Source organism: Indicator indicator, unplaced genomic scaffold, assembly GCF_027791375.1.
Source record: "Indicator indicator isolate 239-I01 unplaced genomic scaffold, UM_Iind_1.1 iindUn_scaffold_157, whole genome shotgun sequence".
In the NCBI taxonomy this organism is placed as follows: domain Eukaryota; kingdom Metazoa; phylum Chordata; class Aves; order Piciformes; family Indicatoridae; genus Indicator; species Indicator indicator.
In genome coordinates, this window is record NW_026539251.1 from 53,407 (window position 1) to 80,976 (window position 27,570).

Sequence of the window (27,570 nt, forward strand, 5' to 3'; positions counted from 1 at the left end):
TCTCCTCCAAGTGCCCCAGGGGCAGGGTCAGGCTCCAGCTCTGCCGCCAGGGTTCCCCCCGGCCGCTGCTGGAGGTCCCCTTGGAGCTCCTCCAGGGGGAAGGCTCCGACCCAATCCGCTCTGGCCTGGTCCAAGCTGTTGGGAAGCTTCAGGCTGAAGATGTCCTCAGCTTGCAGATGTCCTCAGGTGGAGGACAGCTGCTGGGGGACAGCTGGCAGCTGGCCCAGGGCGAGAGGGAGGAGAACTTCGTGGGCTTGCTGCGGATTGCTGCGGGGTGACTGCCCCTGGGGGGTGACCACTCCTGGGGGGTGACCACCCCTGGAGGGGTGACCACTCCTGGGGGGTGACCACCCCTGTGGGGTGGTGGTGGCAGCAAGGTGGGGGTGGGAGGTTGGACACCAGCATGGGTGGAGAGAGCTGAGGAGCTTGGTGACCTCTGTGCTTGGAGGGTTTGGGTCTCAAGACCTCCAGAGGACCTGGTGGACCTCCATGCTTGGAGGTTTTGGGTCTTAGGACCTCTAAAGGGCCTTCTGGACCCCCATGCTTGGAGGTTTGGGTCTCAAGACCTCCAGAGGACCTGGTGGACCTCCGTGCTTGGAGGTTTGGGTCTCAAGAACTTCAGGACCAGCTCTGAGGACATCAAAGGGACCTTCTGGACCTCTGTGGTTGGAGGTTTGGGGACATGAAAGGACTTTGTGGACCTCCATGACTGGAGGTTTGGGGACATCAAAAGGACCTTCTGGACCTCTGTGGTTGGAGGTTTGGAGACACTGAAGGAACCTTCTGGACCTCCATGGCTGGAGGTTTGGGGACAGCAAAAGGGCCTTCTGGACCTCCATGCCTGGAGGCTGAGGACATGATGGACACTTGACCAACCCACCTGGGGACACCAAATGACCTCAGAGAACCTCATGATGGACACTGGGGACATCAAAGGACCTTCTGGATCCCATGCCTGGCCACTTGAAGGCCAACAAAGTGACCTCATGGACACAATTTTGGGGACCTTGAGTAGGTCCCAACCCCCCTCCAGCTGGTCTGGGGGGGCCTCCCCCTCCTCCTCTTAAATTATTAATAAATTAATTAATTAATAAACCATTAATAAAGGCATTGAGTAGGTGTCCAGGACCCAAAATCACCTCAGGCCCAAAACACCTCAGCAAGGCTCCATGGTCCCTGTGGTGTCCTCCATGACCTCATCAACCCCCAGGGAGACTCCACCATCCCCTTGACCCCTACAAAGACCCCCAGGACTCCATTGTGTCCCCATGACCTCCTCAACCTCTGTGGAGTCTGCATGGTCCCTGTGGTGTCCTCCTTGACTTCACCATCCCCTATGGTGTCTCCATGGCCCCTGTGGTGTCCTCCATGACCTCCTCAACCTCTATGGAGTCTCCATGGGCCCTGTGGTGTCCTCCATGACCTCCTCAACCTCTATGGAGTCTCCATGGGCCCTGTGGTGTCCTCCATGACCTCCTCAACCTCTATGGAGTCTCCATGGGCCCTGTGGTGTCCTCCATGACCTCATCAACCCCTGTGGAGTCTCCATGGCCCCTGTGGTGTCCTCCATGACCTCCTCAACCTCTATGGAGTCTCCATGGGCCCTGTGGTGTCCTCCGTGACCTCATCAACCCCTGTGGAGTCTCCATGGCCCCTGTGGTGTCCTCCATGACCTCATCATCCCCTATGGAGTCTCCATGGACCTTTTGGTGTCCTCCATGACCTCATCAACCCCTCTGGCATCTCCATGGTCCCTGTGGAGTCTCCATGGCCCCTGTGGTGCCCTCCATGATGACTCCATCAACCTCTGTGGAGTCTCCACCACCCTCTTGTTCCCTCCAAGCCACCCCTGGTGGTGTTGGTGTCCCCTCACAAGACCCTCAGCAGGAAGCTCCAGAGCCAGGTTCTGAGAAAGGATTTGTATTGGGTTTTTTTAACCCAAAAAAAGAAGAAGAGAGGAGGAGGAGGACAAAGGGCCCAGGAGGTGCCAGAGGGGCCCAGGAGGTGCCAGGCAGGGCTCAGGACTGGCATCCAAAGAGCTTCATCTGCTCATCGAACTCAAGGAACTCCTGGCACAGGTCCTGCAACTCAGGGTCCTGGCAGGACACCTCCGAGGGCCAAGCCTCCAGCCAGGTGTCCTTCCCAATGAGGTAGGAGAAGCTGGGGACAGAGGGGACAAGGGACAGGAGGAGGGGACAAGGGGCAGGAGGAAGGGACAAGGGACAGGAGGAAGGGACAAGGGACAGGAGGAGTGGAGAAGGGACAGGAGGAAGGGACAAGGGACAGGAGGAGAGGAGAAGGGACAGGAGGAGAGGAGAAGGGACAGGAGGAGAGGAGAGGGACAGGAGGAAGGGACAAGGGACAGGAGGAAGGGACAAGGGACAGGAGGAGAGGAGAAGGGACAGGAGGAGAGGAGAAGGGACAGGAGGAGAGGAGAAGGGGAAGGAGGAGAGGAGAAGGGGAAGGAGGAGAGGAGAAGGGGAAGGAGGAGAGGAGAGGGCAAGGGACAGGAGGAGAGGAGAAGGGGAAGGAGGAGAGGAGAATGGGAAGGAGGAGATGAGAAGGGGAAGGAGGAGGTGACACAAGGATCAATGTGGTGCCCTCACATCCCCAACACCTCACGACCCTCCTCCCATGTCCTTACAGATGTGGTCCCCTCCCTGTCCCCATGGCCCTGCTCCCCTCCGTGTCCCCACGTCCCCGATCCTCTCCGTGTCCCCTCCCTGTCCCCATGACCCCGGTCTCCTCCGAGTCCCTTCCTTGTCCCTTCCCCGTCCCCTGTCCCCTCCCTGTCCCCTGTCCCTTCCTCGTCCCCATGTCCCTGCTCCTGTCCCTGCTCCCCTCCCCCTCCCCATGTCCCCTCCTCGTCCCTATGTCCCTGCTCCCCTCCCCGTCCCCTGTCCCCTCCCCGTCCCCATGTCCCCTCCCCGTCCCCACCTGTTGCCAGTGGCCCAGAGGTCGCTGCCGAGTCCCCACAGGAGGTAGTCCTGCCCCGGCCGCAGGCTCAGAGCCTCTCGGCACTGCTTGTGGCTCACGAAGGTTCTGTTGCTGCCTCCTGGGTTCTCGTCGGTGCCTGCCCCGGCAGGGGACAACACAGGGCAGATGTCACCAGTGCCACCACCTCACCACAGCAGGGGGGACCCGCAGCCCTTGGTGGCACCAAGCACCCTCAGGTGCCACCAACCCCCCCGGGTGTCCCCAAGGGTTGTTCTCCTTCACCCTTAGGTGCCACCCCCCCCTCCCCCCCGGGTGTCCCCAAGGGAGGTTCTCCTTCACCCTTAGGTGCCACCAACCCCCCTGGCCATCCCCAGGGGTTGTTCTCCAGCTCCCTTATGTGCTACCAACCCCCCTGGGTGTTCCCAAGGGAGGATCCCCACCACCCTTAGGTGCCACCAACCCCCCTGGCTGTCCCCAGGGGCTGTTCTCCAGCACCCTTCAGTGCCACCTGAGGACCCTCAGGCCACTTTAGTGTCCCCAACCCAACTGAGTGCCCCTGCCCCTGGTTGTCCCCTGCCTGGTGCGCTGGTGTCCTGGTCCCCTGCCTGGTTGTCCCGTGGTGGCCCTGCCCCCCGTACCCATCTTGATGACACTCAGGATGTTCATGAGGTAGTTGTCATGGGATGGAGTCTGCTCCACGGCCACCACCTTCACCTTGTACACTGGGGACAGGGACAGCTCTGGGTCACCTCCAGCCCAGCCCCAGGGAGGGCTCTCAGCAAGGCCTCTGCCCCTCTCTGGCCCTCCTTATGGCCACCTGTGGCCCCACCCTTCCTCCCTGACCCTCCATGTCCCCAGGTCCCATCCATGTCCCATCCATGTCCCTTCCATGTCCCCATGTCCCAATGTCCCATCCATGTCCCCAAGTCCCATCCATGTCCCATCCATGTCCCGTCCATGTCCCCTCCATGTCCCATCCATGTCCCCCATGCTCCCCATGTCCTCCATGTCCCTGTGTCCCATTCATGTCCCTGTGTCCCATCCATGTCCCATCCCTGTCCCCACCTCCCTCCCAGGTCCTCCATATCATCCCTATCCCACCTCTGTCCCCTCTCCCCTGTCCCTGTCCCCTGTCCCTGTCCCCTGTCCCTGTCCCACCATAGTCCACCCCTGGCTCGCAGGCTCTCTGCAGCCTCTCGTTGACGCCGATGGAGAGCTCCTGCTTGTGCCTCTGGAAGCAGTTCTCTGGGGGTAGGATCATGGGCAGGGTGGTGCTGAGCCTCCAGCAGGGCCATGGCCATGGGCAGGGTGGTGCTGAGCCTCCAGCAGGGCCATGGCCATGGGCAGGCACTGGCACAGCCCAGCACAGACATGACCCAGCCCATGCTGGCCAGGACTCAACCCAACCATGGCCATGACTCCAACCCAACCGTGGCCATGACTCCAACCCAACCATGGCCATGACCCCATCCCAACCATGGCCATGACTCAACCCAACCATGGCCATGACTCCAACCCATCATGGTTATGACATGGCCAGAACCTGGCCCACCATGGCCATGACCCATTCCATACTGGCCATGAGATGTCCTACCATGGCCATGACTCCATCCTGGCCATGACTCCATCCCAACCAGGACCTTTCCCACCATGGCCATGACTCCATCCTGGCCATGACTCCATCCCAGCCAGGTCCTGTCCCAGCAGGTCCAGGTGATGTCCCCCATGACAGCAGCCCTGCCCCAGCCTGTCCCCAGCTGGCCTCTGTCACCTTCAGCGCAGCGGCAGACATCCCCCTGGCAGATCTTGCTCAGCTTCCCTCCCTCCTTGTCTGGATGATAGAACCTAGTGCAGCGATCATCTGTGGGGACATGGGGACATCAGGGGACAGCAGGTAGCATGGAGAAGGTCATCAGAGGTCACCAAGAGACATGGAGAAGTCATTAAGGCACACAAAGGGACACGGAGAAGGTCATCAGAGGAGACAAGGGGACAAGAGGGGACATGGAGAAGGTCAGGAGGGGACAGAAGGGACATAGAGAAGGTCAGGAGGGGCCAGGAGGGGACATGGAAAAGGTCAGGAGGGGACATGAAGGAGGTCAGGAGGGGCCAGGAGGGGACATGGAGGAGGTTGGGGGGACCAGGAGGGAACATGGAGAAGGTCAGGAGGGGACATGGAGAAGGTCAGGAGGGGACATGGAGAAGGTCAGAAGGGGACATGGAGAAGGTCAGAAGGGGACAGGAGGGGCCATGGGTGAGAGGTGTCCCAGGAGAAGACGAGGAAGGATGTGGGGGGACAGGAGGGGACCCAGAGGGAGGACACTGAGAGGACTTCATGGAAGCAGAGGACACAGAGGAGAGCTTGGGGACAGAGAGGGGACCTGAGGGTGGTGGGGGTGGCACAGGACCTACCAATCTTGTAGTAGCTGTAGACAGTGACAGATGCAGGCTGGATCAGCCCCACCTGGAAGTGCTGGTGGGCACGGAAGGACAAACATTCCTCGGCCTGGTGGGAGAGCTGGGGACAGGGGGACAGCATGGGGACAATGTGGGGACACCCTGGGGACATGGGGATGGCAGCCAACCTGCAGCCAGCCTGACCTGGCCCTAGCTGTGGTCCCGTCTTGTCCCTGGCCCTGTTCCATCTTCCTCCTGTCCCCAGCCCTATCCCATCCTGTCCCTGTCCCCAGCTCTGTCCCATCCTGTCCCCAGCCCTGTCCCATCCTCTCCCTGTCCCATCCTCTCCTGTCCCCAGCCCTGTCCTTGTTCCACCTTCTCCTTGTCCTACATTCCTGGCCCCATCTCATCCCTGTCCTTGTCCCCCCTTGTCCCCATCCCTATCCTCCTTTGTCCCCCTCCCTGTCCCCCCTTGTCCCCCTCCCTATCCCCCCTTGTCCCCCTCCCTGTCCCCTCTTGTCCCCAGCCCTGTCCCCCCTTGTCCCCCTCCCTGTCCCCCTTTGTCCCCCTCCCTGTCCCCCCTTGTCCCCCTCCCTATCCCCCTTTGTCCCCCTCCCTGTCCCCCCTTTCTCCCCCTCCCTGTCCCCTCTTTGTCCCCAGCCCTGTCCTCCCTTTGTCCCCCTCCCTGTTCCCCCATTGTCCCCTCCCTGTCCCCCCTTGTCCCCAGCCCTACCCCCCTTTGTCCCCAGCTCTGTCCCCTCTTTGTCCCCCTCCCTGTCCCCCCTTTGTCCCCAGCCCTGTCCCCCCTTGTCCCCCTCCCTGTCCCCCCTTTGTCCCCCTCCCTGTCCCCCCCTTGTCCCCGTCCCTGTCCCCCCTTGTCCCCTCCCTATCCCCCCTTGTACCCTCCCTGTCCCCCCGGTCCCCACCCCCACCTTGTCCAGGTAGATGAGGACATTGCTGCGATCTGATTGGTCCTTATCGATCTCGAACTTGGAGATGTATCTGTCCACCCCCTCGGCCAGCTGGGGACAGCAGGGGACACGGGGGGACAGCAGGGGACACGGGGGGACAGCAGGGGACACAAGGGACACGGGAGGACACGGGGGGACACGGGGGACAGCAGGGGACAGCGGGGGACACAAGGGACAGCGGGGGACACGGGGGTCAGCAGGGGACACGGGGGGACAGCAGGGGACACGGGGGGACAGCAGGGGGCATGGAGAAGGTCATGAGGGGACACAAGGGGACATGGAGAAGGTCACCAAGAGGCACAAAGGGACAGCAGGGGACACAGTAGAGGACACAGGGACATGGGGACACACAGGGGACAAAAAAGGGGACATGGAGATGGTGCCCACACAGGGACATGGCCTTGGGAAGGGCTTGAAGAGATGTGGAGACACCAGGGGGGGACATGGGGACAATGCCCCCAGGGGACATGGAGACAGTGCCACCAAGGGACATGGGGACAGTGCCACCAAGGGACACGGGGACAGTGCCACCAAGGGACATTGAGGACAGTGCCACCAAGGGACACGGGGACAGTGCCACCAAGGGACATTGAGGATAGTGCCACCAAGGGACATGGGGACAGTGACATCAAAGGACATGGGGACAGTGCCACCAAGGGACACGGGGACAGTGCCACCAAGGGACATGGGGACAGTGCCACCAAGGGACATGGGGACAACGCCTCCAAGGGACACGGGGACAGTGCCACCAAGGGACATGGGGACAGTGACATCAAAGGGACATGGGGACAATGCCACCAGGGGACACTGGGGACAACGCCACCAAGGGACACGGGGACAGTGCCACCAAGGGACATGGGGACAGTGCCACCAAGGGACACGGGGACAGTGCCACCAAGGGACATGGGGACAGTGCCACCAAGGGACACGGGGACAGTGCCACCAAGGGACATGGGGACAGTGACATCAAAGGGACATGGGGACAATGCCACCAGGGGACACTGGGGACAACGCCACCAAGGGACACGGGGACAGTGCCACCAAGGGACATTGAGGATAGTGCCACCAAGGGACACGGGGACAGTGCCACCAAGGGACACGGGGACAGTGCCACCAAGGGACATTGAGGACAGTGCCACCAAGGGACATGGGGACAGTGCCACCAAGGGACATGGGGACAACGCCACCAAGGGACACGGGGACAGTGCCACCAGGGAACATTGGGGACAGTGCCACCAAGGGACATTGGGGACAGTGACATCAAAGGGACATGGGGACAGTGCCACCAAGGGACATGGGGACAATGCCACCAAAGGACATTGGGGACAATGCCACCAGGGGATATTGGGGACAATGCCACCAGGGGACACTGGGGACAATGCCACCAAGGGACATTGGGGACTATGCCACCAGGGGACAAATGGCCATGGGTGGAAGGGCAGAGCCCATGGGGATATGGTGGCACTCAGGGAGCTGTGGGGACACCAGGATGTGGTGGGGACACAGGCCAGGTCCTGGGTGTCCCCTGGTGTCCCCTGGTGCCCCCTGGTGTCCCCAGCCCCACGTCCCCTCCCTCACCCTGCTGAGGTCCTGCACGTCTGGAGTGAATCCTGTGAGCATGGAGACGTCCAGGATGGTCATGGTGGCATCCACCTGCCCCAGGTGCCTGCAGGGGACAGGCCTGAGGTCCCCAACTGTCCCCAACTGCCCCACCCCCACGTCCCTGTCCTGAGCCCTCTCTGTCCCCAAGCTTCTCGGTGTCCTCATTCCCCTCCCTACCTCCGGTGTCCCCAACGTCCCCCAGATGTCCCCAAGGTGTCCCCAGATGTCCCCAAGGTGTCCCCAGAGCCCCCAAGATATCCCCAGATGTGCCCAAGCTGTCCCCAGGGTCCCCAAGCTGTCCCCAGGGTCCCTCAGATGTCCCCAGTGTCCCTCAGATGTCCTCAGTGCCCCTGTCCCCAAGGATCTCTCCATGGCACAAGAAGATCCTGAGCCCTCTTTGTCCCCAAGCTTCTTGGTGTCCTCAGTCCCCTCCTCATCTCCAGATGTCCCCAAGGTCCCCAGGGGGTGGCACCAGAAAGGGCTGAACCCTCTGTGTCCCCAATGTCCCCAACCTTCTCCTTGGTGTCCTCATTCCCCTCCTTATCTCCAGTGTCCCCAAGGTCCCAAAGTCCTTCAGATGTCCCCAAGACCTCCCCACTCTTCCCAAAACGTCCCCAATGTCCCCAAGACCTCCCCAACATCCTCAAGACATCCCCAATGTCCCCAAGACATCCCTAATGTCCCCAAGACCTCCCCAACATCCTCAAGACGTCCCCAATGTCCCCAAGACCTCCCCAATGTCCCCAAGATGTCCCCAGGATGTCCTACCTGGCACAGATGTTGATCTTGACCGAGCGGAAGACACCTTCCTGCTCCTTGCCTGTGAGGGGACAAGGAAGGGACATTAGGGACAGCAGAGGAGACACTGGGGATATCAAAGGGGTCATTTGGGACAGCAGAGGGGACATGGGCCAGCAGAGAGGATATTAGGGACATCAAAGGGGACGTTGGGGACAGCAGAAGGGACACTGGGGACAGCAGAGGGGACATTGGGGAGAGCAGAGGGGACACTGGGGACAGTAGAAGGGAACCTGAGGAAAGCAGGGGGACATTGGGGACACTGGGGACAGCAGAGGGACATTGGGGACAGTAGAAGGGAACCTGAGAAAAGCAGGGGGACATTGGGGACACTGGGGACAGCAGAGGGGGCACTGGGGCCAGAGCTGGGTCCTGACCTGCCTGGACGTCCTCCAGCCGGACCTGCAGCTGGAAGCTGTCACACTTGGGGTCCCTCTCAGGGACCTTGGCGTTGTAGATTGTCACAACTGTCATCGTCCCACGGCCACTGCCCTCCGCATGGACAACAAAGTCCTCATTGAATTTGGTCTGGGGAGAGGCAGCAGTGAGAGGGGAGAGGGAGGGAGGGAGGGGGAGAGGAAGGGGGATAGGGAGGGGGAGAGGGAGGGGAAGGGGAGAGGGAGAGGGAGGGGGAGAGGGAGGGGGAGGGGGAGAGGGAGGGGGAGAGGGGAGAGGGTGGTGTGGTGCCAGGGTGTAAGGGTGGCAGTGGTGCCAGGATGTCAGTGGTTGGTGCCAGGGTGCCAGGCTGGTGTGGTGCCAGCAGTGGCAGTGGTGGCAGGGTATGAGGGTGTCCGCGGTGCCAGGGTGTGAGCGGTGCCAGGGTGTCAGTGGTTGGTGTCAGTGGTGCCAGGCTGGTGGGGTGCCAGGTTGTCAGTGGTGCCAGGGTACCTCTGCCGTCCGTGCCACCAGGGCGTTGCGGTTCTCGATCCTGTAGGTGATGGCTGAGGCTCTGCGGGGCAGCAGCAGAGACACATCCAGGAGCAGCTCTGAGTGGTGCGGGGAGCGGAGCTGGTACTGAGCCAGCGCCTGGAACACCAGCAGGGTGGCCTGGGGAGGGGACAGCTCTGTCACCAGGGCTGGGGGACACCAGCAGGGTGGCCTGGGGAGGGGACAGCTCTGTCACCAGGGCTGGGGGACACCAGCAGGGTGGCCTGGGGAGGGGACAGCTCTGTCACCAAGGCCTGGGGACATCTCCTGCAGCCGCTCCAAAGCCACCAGGGTGGGGCTGAGGCCAAGGGGACCTCGAGGTGGTTTGGTGGCATCAGGACCATAGCCTTGGGGAGCAGAGGTCTCCTCCAGGGCCACCAAGGGCTGGAGGTGGCTCCATGGATTTGGTGCCATCCAAGGGCTTTCAAAAGCCTTTGAGGTTCCATGGGACCCGAGATGCCCACCAAGGCCATGCCATGACTGTGAGGGTCCCAAGGGTCTTGAGAAGGGTCTTGAGGACCTCGAGGTGGATCCCCAAGCCCTGAGGTGTCCTCCAAAGCCCTTGAGGTCCCATGGGACCAGAGCTGCCCACCAAGGCCATGCCATGACCATGAGGGTCCCAAGGGTCTTGAGGAAGGTCTTGAGGTGGACCCTCAAGCCCTGACGTGTCCTCCAAAGCCCCTGAGGTCCCATGGGACCAGAGCTGCCCACCAAGGCCATGCCATGACCATAAGGGCCCTGAGGGTCTTGAGGAGGGTCTTGAGGACCTCGAGGTGGACCCCCAAACTCTGGCCCTTGAGGTCCCATGGGACCAGAGCTGCCCACCAAGAGTTGTGTCACATCCCCATGGGCCCCAGGAGGACCTCCCCCATCCTGCCTCCCTCCCGGGGGTGCTGAGGGTGGTCCCCAGCTGGGTTGTCCACCTGAGTAGATCCATAGCCACCACCGTAGTAGTTCTGCTGGGCCAGCCAGCGAGCCACAGGCCCTGTCAGCTCCGACCGCTCCAGCTGCAGCAGGGCCAGCAGGGCGTAGGAGGTGCCCTCCACGTTGTAGGTGCGAGCATTGCGCTCCTCCCAGCTCTGCCCACCTGGGGGCGACACCAACCCCGCAGGGGCCTCCAGAGAGGGCTCCTCTCCCCCCCAGGGACCCACAACTACCTCCAACCACCATGCTCAGGCTTGGGTCTGGGCACCTCACCCTTGGAGAACTTCATGAGGACTTTCTAGGTGACACCAACCCTACAGAGATGTCTCCTCCCCATCCCAGGGACCCATAATTTCCTCCACCCACCCTGCACAGACTTGGGTTTGGGGACAGAACTTCATGAGGACTTTCTGGGTGACACCAACCCTACAGAGATGTCTCCTCCCCACCCCAGGGACCCATAACTTCCTCCACCCACCCTGCACAGACTTGGGTTTGGGGACAGAACTTCATGAGGACTTTCTGGGTGACACCAACCCCTCAGAGGCCTCCAGAGATGTCTCCACCCCAGGGACCCATAACTACCTCCACCCACCCTTAGGTTTGGGGACCTCACCCTTGGAGAACCTCATGAGGACTTTCTTGGTGACACCAACCCACCAGAGAAGTCTCCTCCCCACCCTAGGGACCCATAACTACCTCCACCCACCCTTAGGTTTGGGGACCTCACCCTTGGAGAACCTCATGAGGGCTTTCTAGGTGACACCAACCCACCAGAGATGTCTCCTCCCCACCCTAGAACCCCATAACTACCTCCACCCACCCTGCCCAGCCTTGGCCCTGGGGTCAGTTGGGGACCTCACCCTTGGAGAACTTCATGAGGAGCTTCTCGCTGCGGAGCTTGCCAGCCAGGGCCAGGGCGCAGGAGGTCAGGGCCACCGTGTAAGGCCTGGCCAGGCTCTGGTACCTCCTGCTCAGGTACTCTGCAGCCTTCTCGATGGCAGTGCCCAGGTTCTGAGCAGGGAGGAGGCAGCAGCAGGTTGGTGGCACCCAGGGTTGGGAGGTGCCAGGGGAGGGTGGCCCAGCAGTGGCCTCCCCCCAGCCCCACTCACGTTGACGTAGTCCTTGCAGACCTCCTTGGCCTCCAGCAGGGAGATGAGGACGAAGGCTGTGAGGGACACCTCCGGCTCTGCGCCCTGGTAGCCACCCTGGGGGAGGAGGAGGAGAAGGACCTGAGGGGGAGGAGCTCCACCCAGGTCCTTCTCACCCAGCACCCAACCTTGGTACCAAACCTTGGTACCCAACATCCAACCTTGGTACCCAACACCCAACCTTGGTACCCAGCATCCAACCTTGGTACCCAGCACCCAACCTTGGTACCAAACCTTGGTACCCAACATCCAACCTTGGTATCCAACACCAAACCTTGGTACCCAGCACCCAACCTTGGTACCCAAACCTTGGTACCCAACACCCATCCTTGGTACCCACCATAACACCCATCCTTGGTACCCAGCACCCATCCTTGGTACCCAGCACCCAACCTTGGTGCCCACCATTCAATGAACTTCTTTCCCCAGCTCATTCCAAAAGCCCATCCTGAAGCCACCAAGCTGCTCTGCCCATCACCACCTCCACCACCACCTACCACCACCTCCACCACCACCTCCACCACTACTTCCTCCACCACCTCCACCACCACCTCCCACCACCTCCACCTCCACTTCCACCACTACTTCCTCCACCACCACCTCTTCCACCACCACCTCCACCACCACCTCTTCCACCACCACCTCCACCACCACCTCTTCCACCACCACCTCCACCACCACCTCCTCCACCTCCTCCACCACCACCTCCTCCACCACCAGCACCACCATCCACCTCCACCACGTCCACCTCCACCACCTCCTCCACCACCTGGCTGCCTACCACCATCTCGGAGTGGATCACAGGAGCATCCTCTTTGAAGATGCCATCAGGCTTCTGCTTCTCCAGGGTCAGCCACTTGACCGCCCCACAGACCACCTCAGGCTCGATGTCGATCAGCTTGATGGCCATGGAGAAGACTTTGGCCACGTAGGCTGTCAGCCTGAGGAGGAGGAGGAAGAGGAGGAGAAGACCTCAGGGGGGTGGTGGTGGCCAACCCCACGTCAAGCCCCACCTGGAGCTGAGCAGCTGAGGCTCACCAGGTGCTGGAGGGACGTCCGATGAAGGCAGCGTAGGAGCTGTCACGTTTCCGGAAGGCCAACTGCTGGGTGTAGCCTGGGGGGAGAAGGTGCTGCTGGTGGCCACCACAAGGAGGACCCAAGGGTGGCTTCAGGTCATCGAGGTCTTCCAGGTGTTGGTGAGCACAAGGGGTAGCTCCAGGTCATCAATGTTCTCCAGCCTCCAACCCTTCGGGAGGTGCCTTTGACCCCCTGTGAGATGCCTTCAACCCTTATGAGATGCCTCTAACCCTTTGGTAGATGTCTTTGACCCCTTGTGAGATGACTTCAACCCTTATGAGATGCTTCCAACCCTAGGGAGATGCCTCCAGCCCCTTGTGAGATGCCTTCAACCCTTTGGTAGATTCCTTTGACCCCTCGTGAGATGCCTCCAACCCTTTGGTAGACACCTCCAAGCCCTCAGGATATGCCTCCCAACCCTTTGAGAGATGCCTCCAATCCCTTGGGAGATGCCTCCAGCCCCTCAGAAGATGCCTCCACCCACTCGGTAGATGCCTCCAACCCTTTGGTAGATGCCTCGAACCCCTCAGGAGGTGCCATTGACCCCCTGTCAGATGCCTTCAACCCTTATGACATGCCTTCAACCCCTTGGTAGATGCCTTCAACCCCTTGGTAGGTGCCTTCAACCCTTTGGTAGATGCCTTTGACCCCTGGGTAGGTGCCTGCAGCCCTGCCCCTCACCCTTCCTGATGAGGTCGATGGCCTCTGCCCGGCGGTCGATGCCCAGTGCCTCCCACTGCAGGGTGCTGTCCAGGTAGTGAGTGGCGATGACGGTCGGGGTCATGCCGATCATGTTCTGCTCCCCGCACCCCGAGGGTGTCACGATCAGGTGCTTCAGCTTCTCCCCACTGATGGCCTTCTCCACCAGCAGGGCCACGGGGTTGCCTGCAGCAGGGGAGGAGGGGGCAGAGGAAGAAGAGGGAGGAGGAGGAGGAGGAGGAGGAGGAGGAGAAGAGGGAGGAGGAGGAGAAGAGGGAGGAGGAGGAGAAGAGGGAGAGGAGAGAGAAGAGGGAGGAGGAGGAGAAGAGGGAGGAGGAGGAGGAGGAGGAGGAGAAGGAGGAGGAGGAGAAGAGGGAGGAGGAGGAGAAGAGGGAGGAGGAGGAGAAGAGGGAGGAGGAGGAGGAGAAGAGGGAGGAGGAGGAGGAGGAGAAGAGGGAGGAGGAGGAGGAGGAGGAGAAGAGCGAGGAAGACGAGGAGGAGGAGAAGAGGGAGGAGGAGGAGGAGAAGAGGGAGGAGGAGGAGGAGAAGAGGGAGGAGGAGGAGGAGGAGGAGGAGAAGAGGGAGGAGGAGGAGGAGGAGGAGAGGGGGGGAGGAGGAGGGGGAGGAGGGAGGAGGAGGGGAGGAGGAGGGAGGGAGGAGGAGGGGAGGAGGGAGGGGAGGAGGGAGAAGGGGGAGGAGGAGGGGAGGGGAGGGGGAGGAGGAGGGGGAGGAGGGGAGGAGGGAGGGGAGGAGGGAGGAGGAGGGGAGGAGGAGGGGAAGAGGGGGGAGGAGGAGGAGAAGGGGAGGGAGGAGGAGGAGGAGGGGGAGGAGGAGGGAGGAGGAGGGGGAGGAGGGAAGAGGGAGGAGGAGGAGGGAGGAGGGGAGGAGGGGAGAGAGGGGAGGGGAGGAGGAGGGAGGAGGAGGGGAGGAGGGAGGGGAGGAGGAGGAGAGGAGGGAGGAGGAGGGAGAGGGAGGAGGAGGGGAGGGGAGAGAGGGAGGGGAGGAGGGAGGAGGGGAGGGAGGAGGGAGGAGGAGGGAGGAGAGGGGAGGAGGAGGAGGAGGAGGAGAGGAGGGAGGGGAGGAGGAGGAGGAGGAGAGGGAGGAGGGGAGGGGAGGAGGAGGAGGGAGGAGGGAGGAGGAGGAGGAGAGGGAGGAGGGGAGGAGGAGGAGGAGAAGGAGGGAGGAGGGAGGAGGAGAAGGAGGGGAGGAGGAGGAGGAGGGAGGGGAGGAGGAGGGAGGAGAGGAGGGAGGAGGAGGAGAGGGAGGAGGGAGGAGAGGGAGGAGGAGGAGGGGGAGGAGGAGGAGGGAGGAGGGAAGGGGAGGAGGAGAAGGAGGGAGGAGGGAGGGGAGGAGGGAGGAGGAGGAAGAGGGAGGAGGAGGAGGGAGGAGGAGGGGAGGAGGAGGAGGGGAGGGAGGAGGGGAGGAGGAGGAGGGGAGGAGGAGAAGAGGGAGGAGGAGGGGAGGAGGAGGAGGAAGAGGGGGAGGGAGGAGGAGGAGGAGGGAGAGGGAGGAGGAGGAGGAGGAGGAGGAGAAGAGGGAGGAGGGAGGAGGAGAAGAGGGAGGAGGAGGAGGAGAGGGAGGGAGGAGGAGGGGAGGGAGAAGAGGGAGGAGGGGAGGGAAGAGGGAGGAGGGAGGGAGAGGAGGGAGGAGGAGGAAGAGGGAGGAGGAGGAGGGAGGAGGAGAGGGGAGGAGGAGGGAGGGAGGAGGAGGGAAGGAGGGGGAGGAGGAGAGGAGGGAGGAGGAGGAGGAGGGAGGAGGAGGGAGGAGGAGGGAGGAGGAGGGAGGAGGAGGGAGAAGGAGGGAGGAGGAGGGGAGGAGGAGGAGGAGAGGGGAGGAGGAGGAGGGAGGAGGAGGAGAAGAGGGAGGAGGAGGAGGAGGGGAGGAGGAGGGAGAGGGGGAGGAGGAGGAGGAGAGGGAGGAGGAGGAGGGGAGGAGGAGAAGAGGGAGGAGGAGGGAGGAGGAGAGAGGGGGAGGAGGAGGGAGAAGGAGGGGAGGAGGGAAGAGGGAGGAGGAGAGAGGGAGGAGGGAGAAGAGGGAGGAGGAGAGGAGGGAGGAGGGAGGAGGGGAGGAGGAGAGGAGGGAGGAGGAGGAAGAGGGGGAGGAGGAGGAGGAGAGAGGGAGGAGGAGGAGGGAGGAGGAGAGGAGGGAGGAGGAGAGGGGGAGGAGGAGAAGAGGGAGGAGGAGGAGGAGGGAGGAGGAGGAAGAGGGGAGGAGGAGAGAGGGAGGAGGAGAAGAGGGAGGAGGAGGAGGGAGGAGGGAGGGGAGGAGGAGAAGAGGGAGGAGGAGGAGGAGGAGGAGGGGAGGAGGAGGAGAGGGGGAGGAGGAGGGGAGGAGGAGAGGGGAGGAGGAGAGAGGGGGGAGGAGAAGGGGAGGAGGAGGAGGGGGAGGAGGGGAGGAGGAGGAGGGAGAGGGGAGGAGGAGGGAGGAGGAGGAAGAGGGAGGAGGAGGAGGGAGGAGGAGAAGAGGGAGGAGGAGGGGAGGAGGAGGAGAAGAGGGAGGAGGAGGAGGGAGAAGAGGGAGGAGGAGGAGGAGGAGGAGGAGGGGAGGAGAGGAGGGAGGAGGAGGAGGAGAAGAGGGAGGAGGAGGAGGAGAAGAGGGAGGAGGAGGAGGAGAAGAGGGAGGAGGAGGAGGAGAAGAGGGAGGAGGAGGAGGAGGAGGAGGAGAAGAGGGAGGAGGAGGAGGAGAAGAGGGAGGAGGAGGAGGAGGAGAGAGGGAGGAGGAGGAGGAGGAGGAGGAGAAGAGGGAGGAGGGAGGAGGAGGGAAGAGGGAGGAGGAGGGGAGAAGAGGGAGGGAGGAGGGGAAGAGGGAGGAGGAGGGGAAGAGGGAGGAGGAGGGGAAGAGGGAGGAGGAGGGGAAGAGGGAGGAGGAGGGGAAGAGGGAGGAGGAGGGGAAGAAGGAGGAGGAGGGGAAGAAGGAGGAGGAGGGGAAGAAGGAGGAGGAGAAGAAGAAAAGGAAAAAGAAGAGGAAAAAGAAGAGGAAAAAGAAGAGGAAGAAAATGAAGCAGCAGCAGATGATGATGAAGATCACTTCCAGCCTTGCCCAAGCTTGTCCCCACCTCTGTCCCCTCCCTCTCCCCACCTTGGATGCTGACCCTGGTCTCCGACTCGGTGTCTGGGACCTTGTCTGAGAGGTCTGAAGCCTTCACAACCTCCTTCTGGACACCATCTGTGGAGCAAGGAGGCCAAGATGGAGATGGAAGGTTTGGGGTGACCCAACCCTGCCAGGAGCCAACATCTGCAACAGGATTGTCCTTGGCCCTCCAGATGTTCCCAGACCCACACCAGGATGTCCCTCAGGATGTCCCAGGGGCCCACCAGGATGTCCCTTGTCCCTCAGGAAGCCCCAACCCTGCCCTTGGTGCCACCTCCTTCACCTCCTCCAGCCCAGCCCCTCCAGGTGGCTCTTCCCATGTCCCCTCTGAGGTCCCCCAGACCCTTCCCACCCCCAGGGCCACTCAACTGATCCCTTTGTTCTTGGGGTCCAGCTCCACGATGGTCACTGTCTTCTCCAACCTCATCCCCTCGGGCTGCGGAGGTCCAAGGCCAAAGGTCAGACTGGATTGGGGTCCAACCCATCCCAACCTCTCCAGCTTGGCCAAGGAAGTTTGCCAAGGAGCCCGCAGGATCATGGGACAAGCTGGGGGAGAACCCCAGGAGATGCCTCCAAACCCTTGGGTCATGCCTCCAACCCTCTGGAAGATGCCTCCAACCCTTGAAGGATGTACCCAAGCCCTTGGGAGATGCCTCCAACCCCCTGGCAGATGCCTCCAACCCTTGCAGGATGCACCCAGCCCCTTGGAAGATGTCTCCAACCCCCTGGCAGATGCCTCCAACCCTTGGAAGATGCCTTTGGGTACCCAAGCTCCTTCACCCTCAGCTCCCACCACCAGCAGGACAGCTTAGGGAAGGTTCTGCAGAAGCTCCCAGCTCAGGCCCACCTGAAGAGTTGGAGGTGACAGCACCACAAGCCTGGGGTCACCTCCAGGAGCAGCCCAGGGGTGGACTCACCACAACTTTGAGCTTCTTCCTGACTCCATCCACCAAGGACTTGAACTTGACAGCAGCTTTGACCTCCACCTCGTGGAGGCCCAGGTGCAGAGGGACAATGACAAAGGGAACAGCTCTGGAGGACTCAGCCCTCACCTTGAGGACCTGCTGGTAGCGCTGCTTGGAGGTGGAGGCACTGCAGAGGGCTGGGTTGTGAACCAGCTCCACACGCACCTGAAAGCCCCAGGAGATGTTGGGAGTGGGCTCCAAGGTGGGCAGGAACCAACCAGCACCACCTCAGCTCCTCCAGAAGCACCACCTGAAGCCATCCAGAAGCTTCTGAGATGTTGAGGAGTGAGGAGGTGCTGGGAATGGTCCTCAAAGTGGTTCAGGAACCAACCGGCACCACCTCAACTCATCAAGAAGGGCCTGAGGAGATGTTGGGAGTGGGCTCCAAGGTGGGCAGGAACCAACTAGCACCACCTCAGCTCCTCCAGAAGCACCACCTGAAGCCACCCAGAAGCTTCTGAGGAGATGCTGGGAGTGGTCCTCAAAGTGGGTTAGAAACCAACTAGCACCACCTGAAGCCATCCAGAATCTTCTGAGGAGATGTGGGGAATGGTCTCCAAGGTGGTCAGAAACCAACCAACACCACCTCAGCTCCTCCAGAAGCTTCTGAGATGTTGAGGACAGAGGAGATGTTAGGAATGGTCTCCAAAGTGGGTTAGGAACCAACCAGCACCACCTCAGCTCCTCCAGAAGCACCACCTGAAGCCATTTTCTGAGATGTTGAGGAGTGAGGAGGTGCTGGGAATGGTCCTCAAAGTGAGTTAGAAACCAACCAGCACCACCTCAGCTCCTCCAGAAGGGTCTGAGGGAGATGTTGGGAATGGTCTCCAAGGTGGTCAGAAACCAACCAGCACCACCTGAAGCCATCCAGAAGCTTCTGAGATGTTGAGGTGTGAGGAGGTGCTGAGAATGGTTCTCAAAGTGAATAGGGAACCAACCAGCACCACCTCAACTCATCAAGAAGGATCTGAGGAGATGTTGGGAATGGTATCCAAGGTGGGCAGGAACCAACCAGCTCCACCTCAGCTCCTCCAGAAGCTTCTGAGATGTTGAGGAGTGAGGAGATGCTGGGAATGGTCTCCAAGGTGGTCAGGAACCAACCAGCAGCACCTCAACTCCTCCAGGAGGGTGGGGGGGGCTGAGGTCTTCTCACCGTGATGTCCTCCTGCAGGTAGTTGTAGAGCACAGCTCTGACCTCCACCTGCTCGTTCCTCACCACCGAGTAGGGCAGGCGCAGGTCGATGAAGAAGTCCTTCAGAACTGTGATCTCGTAGGGGTCAGCCACACAAAGACCTGCAGGGAAGGGCCACCAAGGACCACCCAGGAGGTCAAGGGCAGGGGTCTGGAGCTGGGACACCCTCAAGGCTTGGGAGATGCCTCCAGTTTCATGGAAGCCCTCTCCAGGTTTGGGAGATGCCTCAAGTGCCAAGGTGCAAGAGATCCTTCAAGTCACTGGAGGCCTCCTGAAGCCCAGGAGATGCCTCAAGCCTCATGGAGTCTGCTCAAGATAGGGGAGATCCCTCAAGTTATTGGAGGCCTCCCAAGGTTTAGGAGATGCCTCAAGCCCCATGAGCTCCTCCCAAGGTTTAGCAGATGCCTCAAGCCCCATGAGTTCCTCCCAAGGTTTAGGATATCCCTCAAGCCCCAAGGAGCCCTCAAGTCCCAGGGACCAACCCCCAAGCTTTGGAGGACTCCTTTGACCCTCAGGGCCGTCTTCTGCATCCAGCACCTACCCTTGGTTGGTGAGAGGCTGACGGCCTGGACCTCCCACGTGGTGATGGAGTCCTTCAGGTAGATGGGCAGAGTCTTCTTGGAGATCCTAGAGAGGGTGAAAATGACCATGGATGGTCCTCAAGACCATAGATGGTCCTCAAGACCATAGATGGTCCTCAGGCTAGAGGAGGGGCTTGTAGGTGGCCTCTGTATTGGACCAAGATGTCATAGATGAAGGAGGAGGAGGAGGTCAGAGATGGTCTTCAAGCTAGACCAAGAGGTTGTAGATGGTCCTCAAGATAGCCCAAGGGATTCTAGATGGTTCTCAAGCTAGACCAAGGGGTTGCAGGTGGTCCTCAAGCAGGACCAAGGGGTTGCAGGTGGATCTCAAACTAGACCAAGAGGTTCTAGGTCATCCTTAAACTAGACGAAGGGGTTGTAGATGGTTCTCAAGCTAGACCAAGAGGTTCTAGATGGTCCTCAGGCTAGACCAAGAGGTTCCAGGTCATCCTTAAACTAGACCAAGGGGTTGCAGATGGTCCTCAGGCCACACCAAGGGGCTGTAGGTGGCCCCCATACTGGACCAAGGCACCACAGATGAGCAGAAGGTCAAAGGTGGCCCTGGTGTGCACCTGGAGGTGGTCCAGAGCTGACCTCCAGGGTAGGAGGGTGGTGGGACCAGGGCTGAAGGCTCACCCCAGCTCGTTGGGCTTCTCTGTCAGAGTCTCCACCTGCCACAGCCAACTCTCGGGGAAGAGGCTCCTGGAGGTTATGCCTTCATCCTCCATGAAGACTTCATCCTCCTCGCCTGGGGACAGGGACATGCCCCTGGAGCGTGGCCTCAGCAACCCAACCCCTGGTTGGAGCCAGCAGCACCCAAGCTTCACCCAAAGCTTCACCAAGCAGCTGCCAAACATCTCTCAACCTTCAGCCAACCTCCACCCAGGGACAGCAGGAGCAAGGCTGAGCTTCAGCCAAGCTTCACCAAAGCTTCACCAAAGATTCAGCCAACCTTCAGCCACGGACAGCAGAAGCAACACTTGAGGTTCACCAAAGCTTCCCCCAAGCTTCCTCCAAGCTCCATCCAAGCTTTCCCCAAGCTTCATCCAAGCTTCCCTCAAGCTTTCCCCAAGCTCCATCCAAGCTTCCCCCAAGCTTCTCCCAAGCTTCCTCCAAGCTTCCCTCAAGGTTCACCAAAGCTTCATCCAAGGCTCATCCAAGGACAGCAGAAGCAACACCTGAGGTTCACCTGAGCTTCACCCAAGATTCACCCAAGGACCCCACAAGCAATGGGGGGACCCAACCTTCACCCAACCTCCACCCAAGGACAACTCAATGACGCTCTGGTGGTCACTTGAGGTCCTTCCCCCACCCTTCATCCCTGACCTTTTCCTGCTGCCCTTCACCCAACCTCCACCCAAGGACACCTCAATGGCACTCTGATGGTGACTTGAGGTCCATCTGCCCTTCCCCCACCTTCTCCTGACCTTCATTCCTGACCTTCTCCTGCTGCCCTTCACCCAACCTCCACCCAAGGGTAACTCAATCAACCCTTGAGGTCCATCAGGGTCCACCAGGGTCCTTGAGGTCCACCAGACCTCCACCCAAGGACACCTCAGTTACACTCTGGTGGTCACTTGAGGTCCTTCCCCCACCCTTCCTTCCTGCCCTTCTCCTGTTGCCCTGCCCTGCCCAGTGCCAGGCCCCAGGACTTGCTTCGTGCCAGCTGGAGGTGGAAGTCTCTCTGGCGCTGGTCTCGGAGGGCCTGGATGAAGCTGCAGCAGTCCAGGAAGGCTCTGAGGCAGTCCTGCCCCTCCTGCACGTAGAGGCTGCGCCTGGCACAGCTGTGCCCCATGGGGTTCTCCTTCATGCCATCCTCGCAGCACTTCCGCAGCCTCTTGTCCGGGTACTCGGCCGCTGCCCACGGCACAGGGCACAGCCCAGGGTCAGCAGTGGGGTGGGGGTGGGCACCAGGGATGTAGGGGTGGTGGGCGTCAGGGGGATGAGGGTGGGCACCAGGGACATGAGGCATGGGGGTGGGCACCCGGGGGATGGGGGTGGGCACCAGGGGCATGGGGCATGGTGGTTGTCATCAGAGGTAGGGGGCATGGTGGTGGTAACCAGGGACATGGGGCACACAGGTGGCCTTTAGGAGATGGGACCCTGTAGTGCCACTGTGGGCATGGGGACCCTGTGGTGCCACCCTGGGCATGGGGACCCTGCGGTGCCTCGTGGGCATGGGGACCCTGCGGTGCCACTCTGGGCATGGGGACCCTGTGGTGCCACCCTGGGCATGGGGACCCTGTGGTGCCACCCTAGGCATGGGGACCCTGCGGTGCCACCCTAGGCATGGGGACCCTGCGGTGCCACCCTGGGAATGGGGACCCTGCGGTGCCTCGTGGGCATGGGGACCCTGCGGTACCACTGTGGGCATAGGGACTCTGTGGTGCCTCTGTGGGTGTGGGGACCCTGCGGTGCCACGCTGGGCATGGGGATCCTGCGGTGCCACCCTGGGCATGGTGCCTCCTACCTTTGCTGTTTCTGTGCTCGATGAGCAGCAGGGAGCGGCGCTGGCGCCTGGCAGCCTGGGGACAGCGGAGCTCTGGGCACAGAGAGGGCACAGGGGCAGAGGGCATCAGGGCCACCTCCCCAGCCCATCTGCCACCTCCCAAGGCTCAGGGATGCCAAGGTGGCTTCACTTCCTCGAGCCTCAAAGTGCCACCTTCCCAAGCTGTCACCGACCCCTCCTCCAAGGTGTCACCAACCCCATCCCCATGGTGCCACCTAACCCATCCCCATGGTGCCACCTACCCTATTGTCACCAACCCCATCCCCATGGTGCCACCTACCCCATCCCCATGGTGCCACCTACCCTATTGTCACCTCCGCATCCCCATGGTGTCACCTCCATCCCCATGGTGTCACCTACCCCAACCCCACTGTCACCTACCCTATTGTCACCTACCCCATCCCCATGGTGCCACCTTCTCCATCCCCATGGTGCCACCTGCCCCCCTGTCACCTCCCCCCCTCTCAGGGTGCCAGTGCAGGCTGTCCCCAGGCTGTCCCCTACCTGCTCGCTGGGGGGTGGTGACCTTCACGCTGGAGGCCAAGCTGAGGCCTGCGTCGGTGAAGACTCCAACATTGTCCCTGCCGCTGCCCGAGGTGCAGCCCAGGTCCCCCTTCTCCACCGTGTTCCAGACCTGCCACCCACAGGGGACAGCCTTCAGGGCCACTGCCACCCCCCCTGGAGACCCAGGGCTGAGAGAGACATGGCTCTGGTGGCCTTCAAGGACCTTGGGACTCTCAGGTGGCCTTTGGGACATGAGATGTTCTGGTGGCCCTCATGGACCTTGGGATGCTCAGGTGGCCTTTGGGACATGAGATGTTCTGGTGGCCCTCAGGGACCTGCGACATGCAGGTGGCCTTTGAGACATGCAGGTGGCCTTTAGGACATGCAGGTGGCCCTCAGGGACCTGGGACATACAGGTGGCCTTTGGGACATGCAGGTGGCCTTTGGGACATGAGATGTTCTGGTGGCCCTGAAGGACCTGGGGCCACTCCCAGGAGCATTATGGGAGCCTGGTGGCCACACCTTGGCCTGGGTGAGTTTGTTCTTCTTGTTGAGGACGAAGACTCCCTTGTCCACGGCCACCAAGCCGACGTGGGCCTGGTGGTCACCCTCCAGGCGCAGCCTCATCGGCGTCCCCGGCTCATGCACGCGGTTGTCCCCTTCCGTGGCTCCCTTCACCACCAGCTGGAGGGGACCCCAGGTGGGAAGGGTTGGTCAGGAGATGCCCACAAGAAACCTTCACCACACCTCCAGAAGCTGCCTCTCCCTCAGGGTGGTGGAGTCCTTCCCATGGGTAGCTGGTGGGCACCAGGGAAGGTCTGGACCATCAATGAGGCACCCATGAGATGCTCCTGGGACATCCAAACCAGCTGAGGGACACCCAGTCTCCATCAGAGGCCACCTAGGACCCTCAAAGACCACCCAAACCCTTCCAAGGTGACCCTCAAGGTCCTCAAGGACCAAGCAAACCATTTCAAGGCATCCTCAAGACACCCAAACTCTTCAGAGGTGCATTCAAACCCCTCAAGGACCACCCAAACCCTTCCAAGAGGTCTTCAAATCCCTCAAGAACCACCCAAACCCTTCAGAGGTGCATTCAAACCCCTCAAGGACCACCCAAACCCTTCCAAGAGGTCTTCAAATCCCTCAAGAACCACCCAAACCCTTCAGAGGTGCATTCAAACCCCTCAAGGACCACCCAAGCCCTTCCAAGTATTCCCTCAAGCCACCCAAACCATTCCAAGGAGCCCACCTAGCCCCTCAGCCCCTTCCAATGAATCCCTCAAGACCTCCTGAAGCCACCTCCAAGCTGTAGAAGCATTGGCTGGAGGCCCTCAGGTGCCCAGGGCGATACTCACGGAGCCCATGCAGGTGTCCTTGACGTCCACCCAGATGGAGTCAGCCACAATCTCCCCAGGCAGCACCACGTAGTAGGCCACGATGCGGAATGAGGGGAGGAGCTGGGAGGTCACAGGCAGGGTCATGGTGACCAAGCTCTGGCCAGGCTCATGGCGCTGCCTGCCCACGCTGACGATGCGACCTCTGCTCATGACCTGTGGGGAGCAAGAGGAGCTTGGGTTGGGGGGCAGCTGGGCAGCTCTGGTCTCCTTCAGGGCAGGAGGTGGTTGGGTTGGGTTGAGTTGGGTTGACTTGGGTTGGGTTGAGTTGGTTAGGTTGGTTGGGTTGATGGGTTAGGTTGGGTTGGGTTGGGTTGAGTTGAGTTGGGTTGGGTTGAGTTGAGTTGGGTTGGGTTGAGCTGAGTTGGGTTGAGCTGAGTTGGGTTGAGCTGAGTTGGGTTGAGCTGAGTTGGGTTGAGTTGGGTTGGGTTGCGTTGACTTGGGTTGGGTTGAGTTGGTTAGGTTGGTTGGGTTGATGGGTTGGGTTGGGTTGGCGGGGTTGGTGGGGTTGGTTGGTTGGGTTGGGTTGGTTGGTTGGGTTGGGTTGGTTGAGTTGGGTGGTTTGGTTGGTTGGGTTGGTTGGGTTGGATTGGTTGGTTGGGTTGATTGGGTTGGTTGGGTTGGGTTGGATTGGTTGGGTTGGTTAGGTTGGTTGGGTTGGGTTGGTTGGGTTGGATTGGTTAGGTTGAGTTGGGTTGGTTGGGTTGCTTGGGTTGGTTGAGTTGGTTGGGTTGGGTTGCGTGGGTTGGGTTGGTTGGGTTGCGTGGGTTGGGTTGGGTTGGTTGGTTCGGTTGGATTGGTTGGGTTGATTAGGTTGAGTTGGGTTGGTTGGGTTGCTTGGGTTGGTTGAGTTGGTTGGTTGGGTTGGGTTGCGTGGGTTGGGTTGGTTGGGTTGCGTGGGTTGGGTTGGGTTGCGTGGGTTGGGTTGGTTGGTTGGGTTGGATTGGTTGGGTTGGTTGGTTGGGTTGGTTGGTTGGGTTGGTTAGGTTGAGTTGGGTTGGTTGGGTTGGTTGGGTTGGTTGGGTTGGGTTGCGTGGTTTGGGTTGGTTGGTTGGGTTGGATTGGTTGGGTTTGTTGGTTGGGTTGGATTGGTTAGTTTGGTTCGGTTGGTTGGGTTGGTCGGGTTGGTTGAGTTGGGTTGGATTGAGTTGGGTTGGGTTGGTTGGGTTGGGTTGCGTGGTTTGGGTTGGTTGGGTTTGTTGGTTGGGTTGGATTGGTTAGTTTGGTTAGGTTGGTTGGGTTGGTCGGGTTGGTTGAGTTGGGTTGGATTGAGTTGGGCTGGTTTGGTTTGTTTGGTTGGGTTGGGTCAGTTGGATTGGTTGAAGACCAAGCCAAGAAGGTCCTCACCAGGTAGGTGAAGTGTTTGACGGCGTCCCGGACAGCGTTGGAGTTGCTCTTGAGGTGGAAGTTGACAGCCAGGCTGTCCCCAGGCTGCACCTCGCTGGCTCCCACCGCCAGGTGCAGGAAGTTGCCGGAGGCTGCCTGGCTGCGGTAGGCTTCAGCGGTCATGGTCCGCACGGCCTGGCGATCCCCAGGCAGCCCAGGCTGCTCCGTCCGCACCTGCCACGGGAGAGGACACCAAGGGCAAAGATGGACCTGGGAAGGCCTCTCTGGAGGTCTTGGTGACCACAGAGGTCCTGCTTGGCCCAGATTCCCCAACCCAAGTTGCCCTGGTCAGTGGTCAGTGGTCAGCAATGATCTCTGTGGTTAGTGGTGGTCTTCTTCTGGGTGTATGGTGGTCATCTCCTTGGTCAGTGGTGGTCATCTTTTGGCCAATGTTGGTCATTTCCTTGGCCAACGTTGGTCATTTCCTTGGCCAACGTTGGTCACCTCCTTGGTCAGTGATGACCATGCTGGACACTTGGCCATCCTGAACATCTCAGCCCTCTTGGTTGCCTCCTCACCACCAACCCCCAGGTACCTTCAGCCACCCCTGGCCCCAGCCCCCTCAGCCGCCCCCAGTGCCAGGCCGCCCCTCGCCATGCGGCCGGTGCCGCAGGCACTCACAGTGATGGTGACACTGTCCTTGCCGGCTGGCATGTTGAGTGCCAGCCTGGCTGTGCCGTCGCGCTGGGTGGACACCAGCCCCGGAAATCACCTCGGCTTGACGTGTCCCCCCCCACTCCGCGGGGCCGGCGAGACTCGTCCGGTTGGCGCTCTTATGGTTGAGACGAGGTAATCCTGAAGCAGAGAGACACCAATATACAGGTGAGATGCAATGCAGCGCAGTTTGAACGCGGATAACACCCATTCCCTGCTGTGCATGACCACCGCGTCCACGAGCGGGCACATCATATGTGGGCTCAGTGCAGCGTGCCCGCTAGCCGCGAGGCGCCAATCAATCGCGACACAGCGGCGCCAACCCGCTGCCAAACCCACGTGAGATGACTCACATAATCACACTTACGAGCTCCATAGGACCCACAAGACCATCATCCATACAGGGTGCACTCAAGGCCTCTTCAATCTCCCTTCTGATACCGGGTCTTCCTCAAGGACCACCAAATCGCCCTTCGCAAAGTGCTGGCCCGACTCAAAGTACACCCACAAACAGCGCCCTCTCTCGCAAGGCAGACACACCCTGCTCCGCGGACCCTGCAAAAGTGTCCTCCGAGCTCGTGACGCGCTCGCGACAGAACTACTCTCAAGTCTATCCTCACACGATCTCTCTTCAACTCACACTCATCCAACATTGACATGTACCGCGCGGATGCTCGAGGGACAGAGTATATCATAACTGGGTTTTATCCTGACGACGCACACAATCATTGACAGGACGCTTGAGAAGGTCACTCTAGCTGGTGCAGGACCTTATGACAGTGGTTCCCCTCACCTGACAGTGGTCTGTGTCAGGTCACGGCATCCCCAATTACGAAAGTTAATGCGAGTAGACTCGTCTTGGAGCGCTTATTTGGTAGATGGTCTCTTCTTCTTTATTTATATGCAGGGGATACTTGCGCAGTATGGCTTTCAGTCGCTTTGAGTAGGTGAACCTCCCTTCGATGAAGGGATAGTCAATATTGCTAAAGTCCGTATAGAAGAGTTCCCCCTTGCTAAGGGAAAGCCCTTTTCTCTATGCGCGAGTGCCCCTAGTCAGTGCACACTGAGTGTACAATGGAAGGGGAGTCGCCACCCTGTGAGAACGGCAGGGCTCTAGAGGTCTCGTTGATCACTGAGCAGAGACCGGCACTGCAGCCTGTAGGAGAAACTCGCCACTCCAGAATTCCCCAGTGACCTGACCCACCTGTGTTGTGTGATCACTATGTGCTAGAGGAGTGGATTGGCGTCGTCTTCAGTTACAACGTCGTCCAGCATGGCACATTCGTGATCGACCACGTACAGGATCTCACATGAGTCTCACCTAAACACCCTTCATGCCGGTACCGATGGTCACCCTCGTGCGACACAACCAAAGTGCGCACTAGTTGGATTTGATCGATCTCTAGCATCACGGCAGGTAATCTCCCACTCAGCGGCAGCTGACTTGTCCAACCCCTCGCGACAGGCACTGACCTGGCTCGCCAAAGTTGCGGTGATCACTACAGCACTATACTCATTGCCCCCTGGAAGCGCGGAACAAGTTGACATTGTTGACGTTCTATTGAACACAAACTGAATAGTATCGAGCATCTACATGACGGATGAATACAGAAGAGAGTGCGGCGAGCTCAAAAATAAAACAAGTGAGAGCGTCTATGCTGAGTGAGATGGTCATTAGCAACATAAGACGCATGCATCGCCATGAGAACGCGTGGTGCGCGGGGCGCGTGGAGAGCAGAGGACATTATGAGACAGCGGAGGTAGATGATTGGGTGCTCGCCAAAAGAAAAAAAAAAACAAAACAACCAA

At 60.4% G+C, this 27,570-nt stretch overlaps 1 protein-coding gene across 1 annotated transcript; it reads right to left on the bottom strand.

Annotated features, from left to right (window-relative positions):
• Positions 1-1,973: 1,973 nt before the first annotated feature.
• On the bottom strand, positions 1,974-25,815 carry C3 (complement C3; the record flags this gene model as incomplete). The annotated part of the gene is made up of 30 exons (XM_054398876.1): positions 1,974-2,160; positions 2,938-3,073; positions 3,576-3,659; positions 4,096-4,182; positions 4,709-4,798; positions 5,350-5,455; positions 6,267-6,356; positions 7,884-7,971; positions 8,676-8,727; positions 9,083-9,233; positions 9,594-9,752; positions 10,556-10,719; positions 11,420-11,570; positions 11,669-11,764; positions 12,489-12,648; positions 12,746-12,821; positions 13,466-13,669; positions 16,562-16,648; positions 16,943-17,009; positions 17,491-17,703; positions 18,692-18,831; positions 19,272-19,357; positions 19,948-20,059; positions 20,968-21,168; positions 21,782-21,853; positions 22,325-22,454; positions 22,847-23,008; positions 23,683-23,877; positions 25,069-25,281; positions 25,729-25,815. Coding segments are annotated over 30 exons (3,801 nt in total), but the record flags the coding sequence as incomplete, so codon positions are not given.
• Between the last annotated feature and the right edge of the window lie 1,755 nt (positions 25,816-27,570).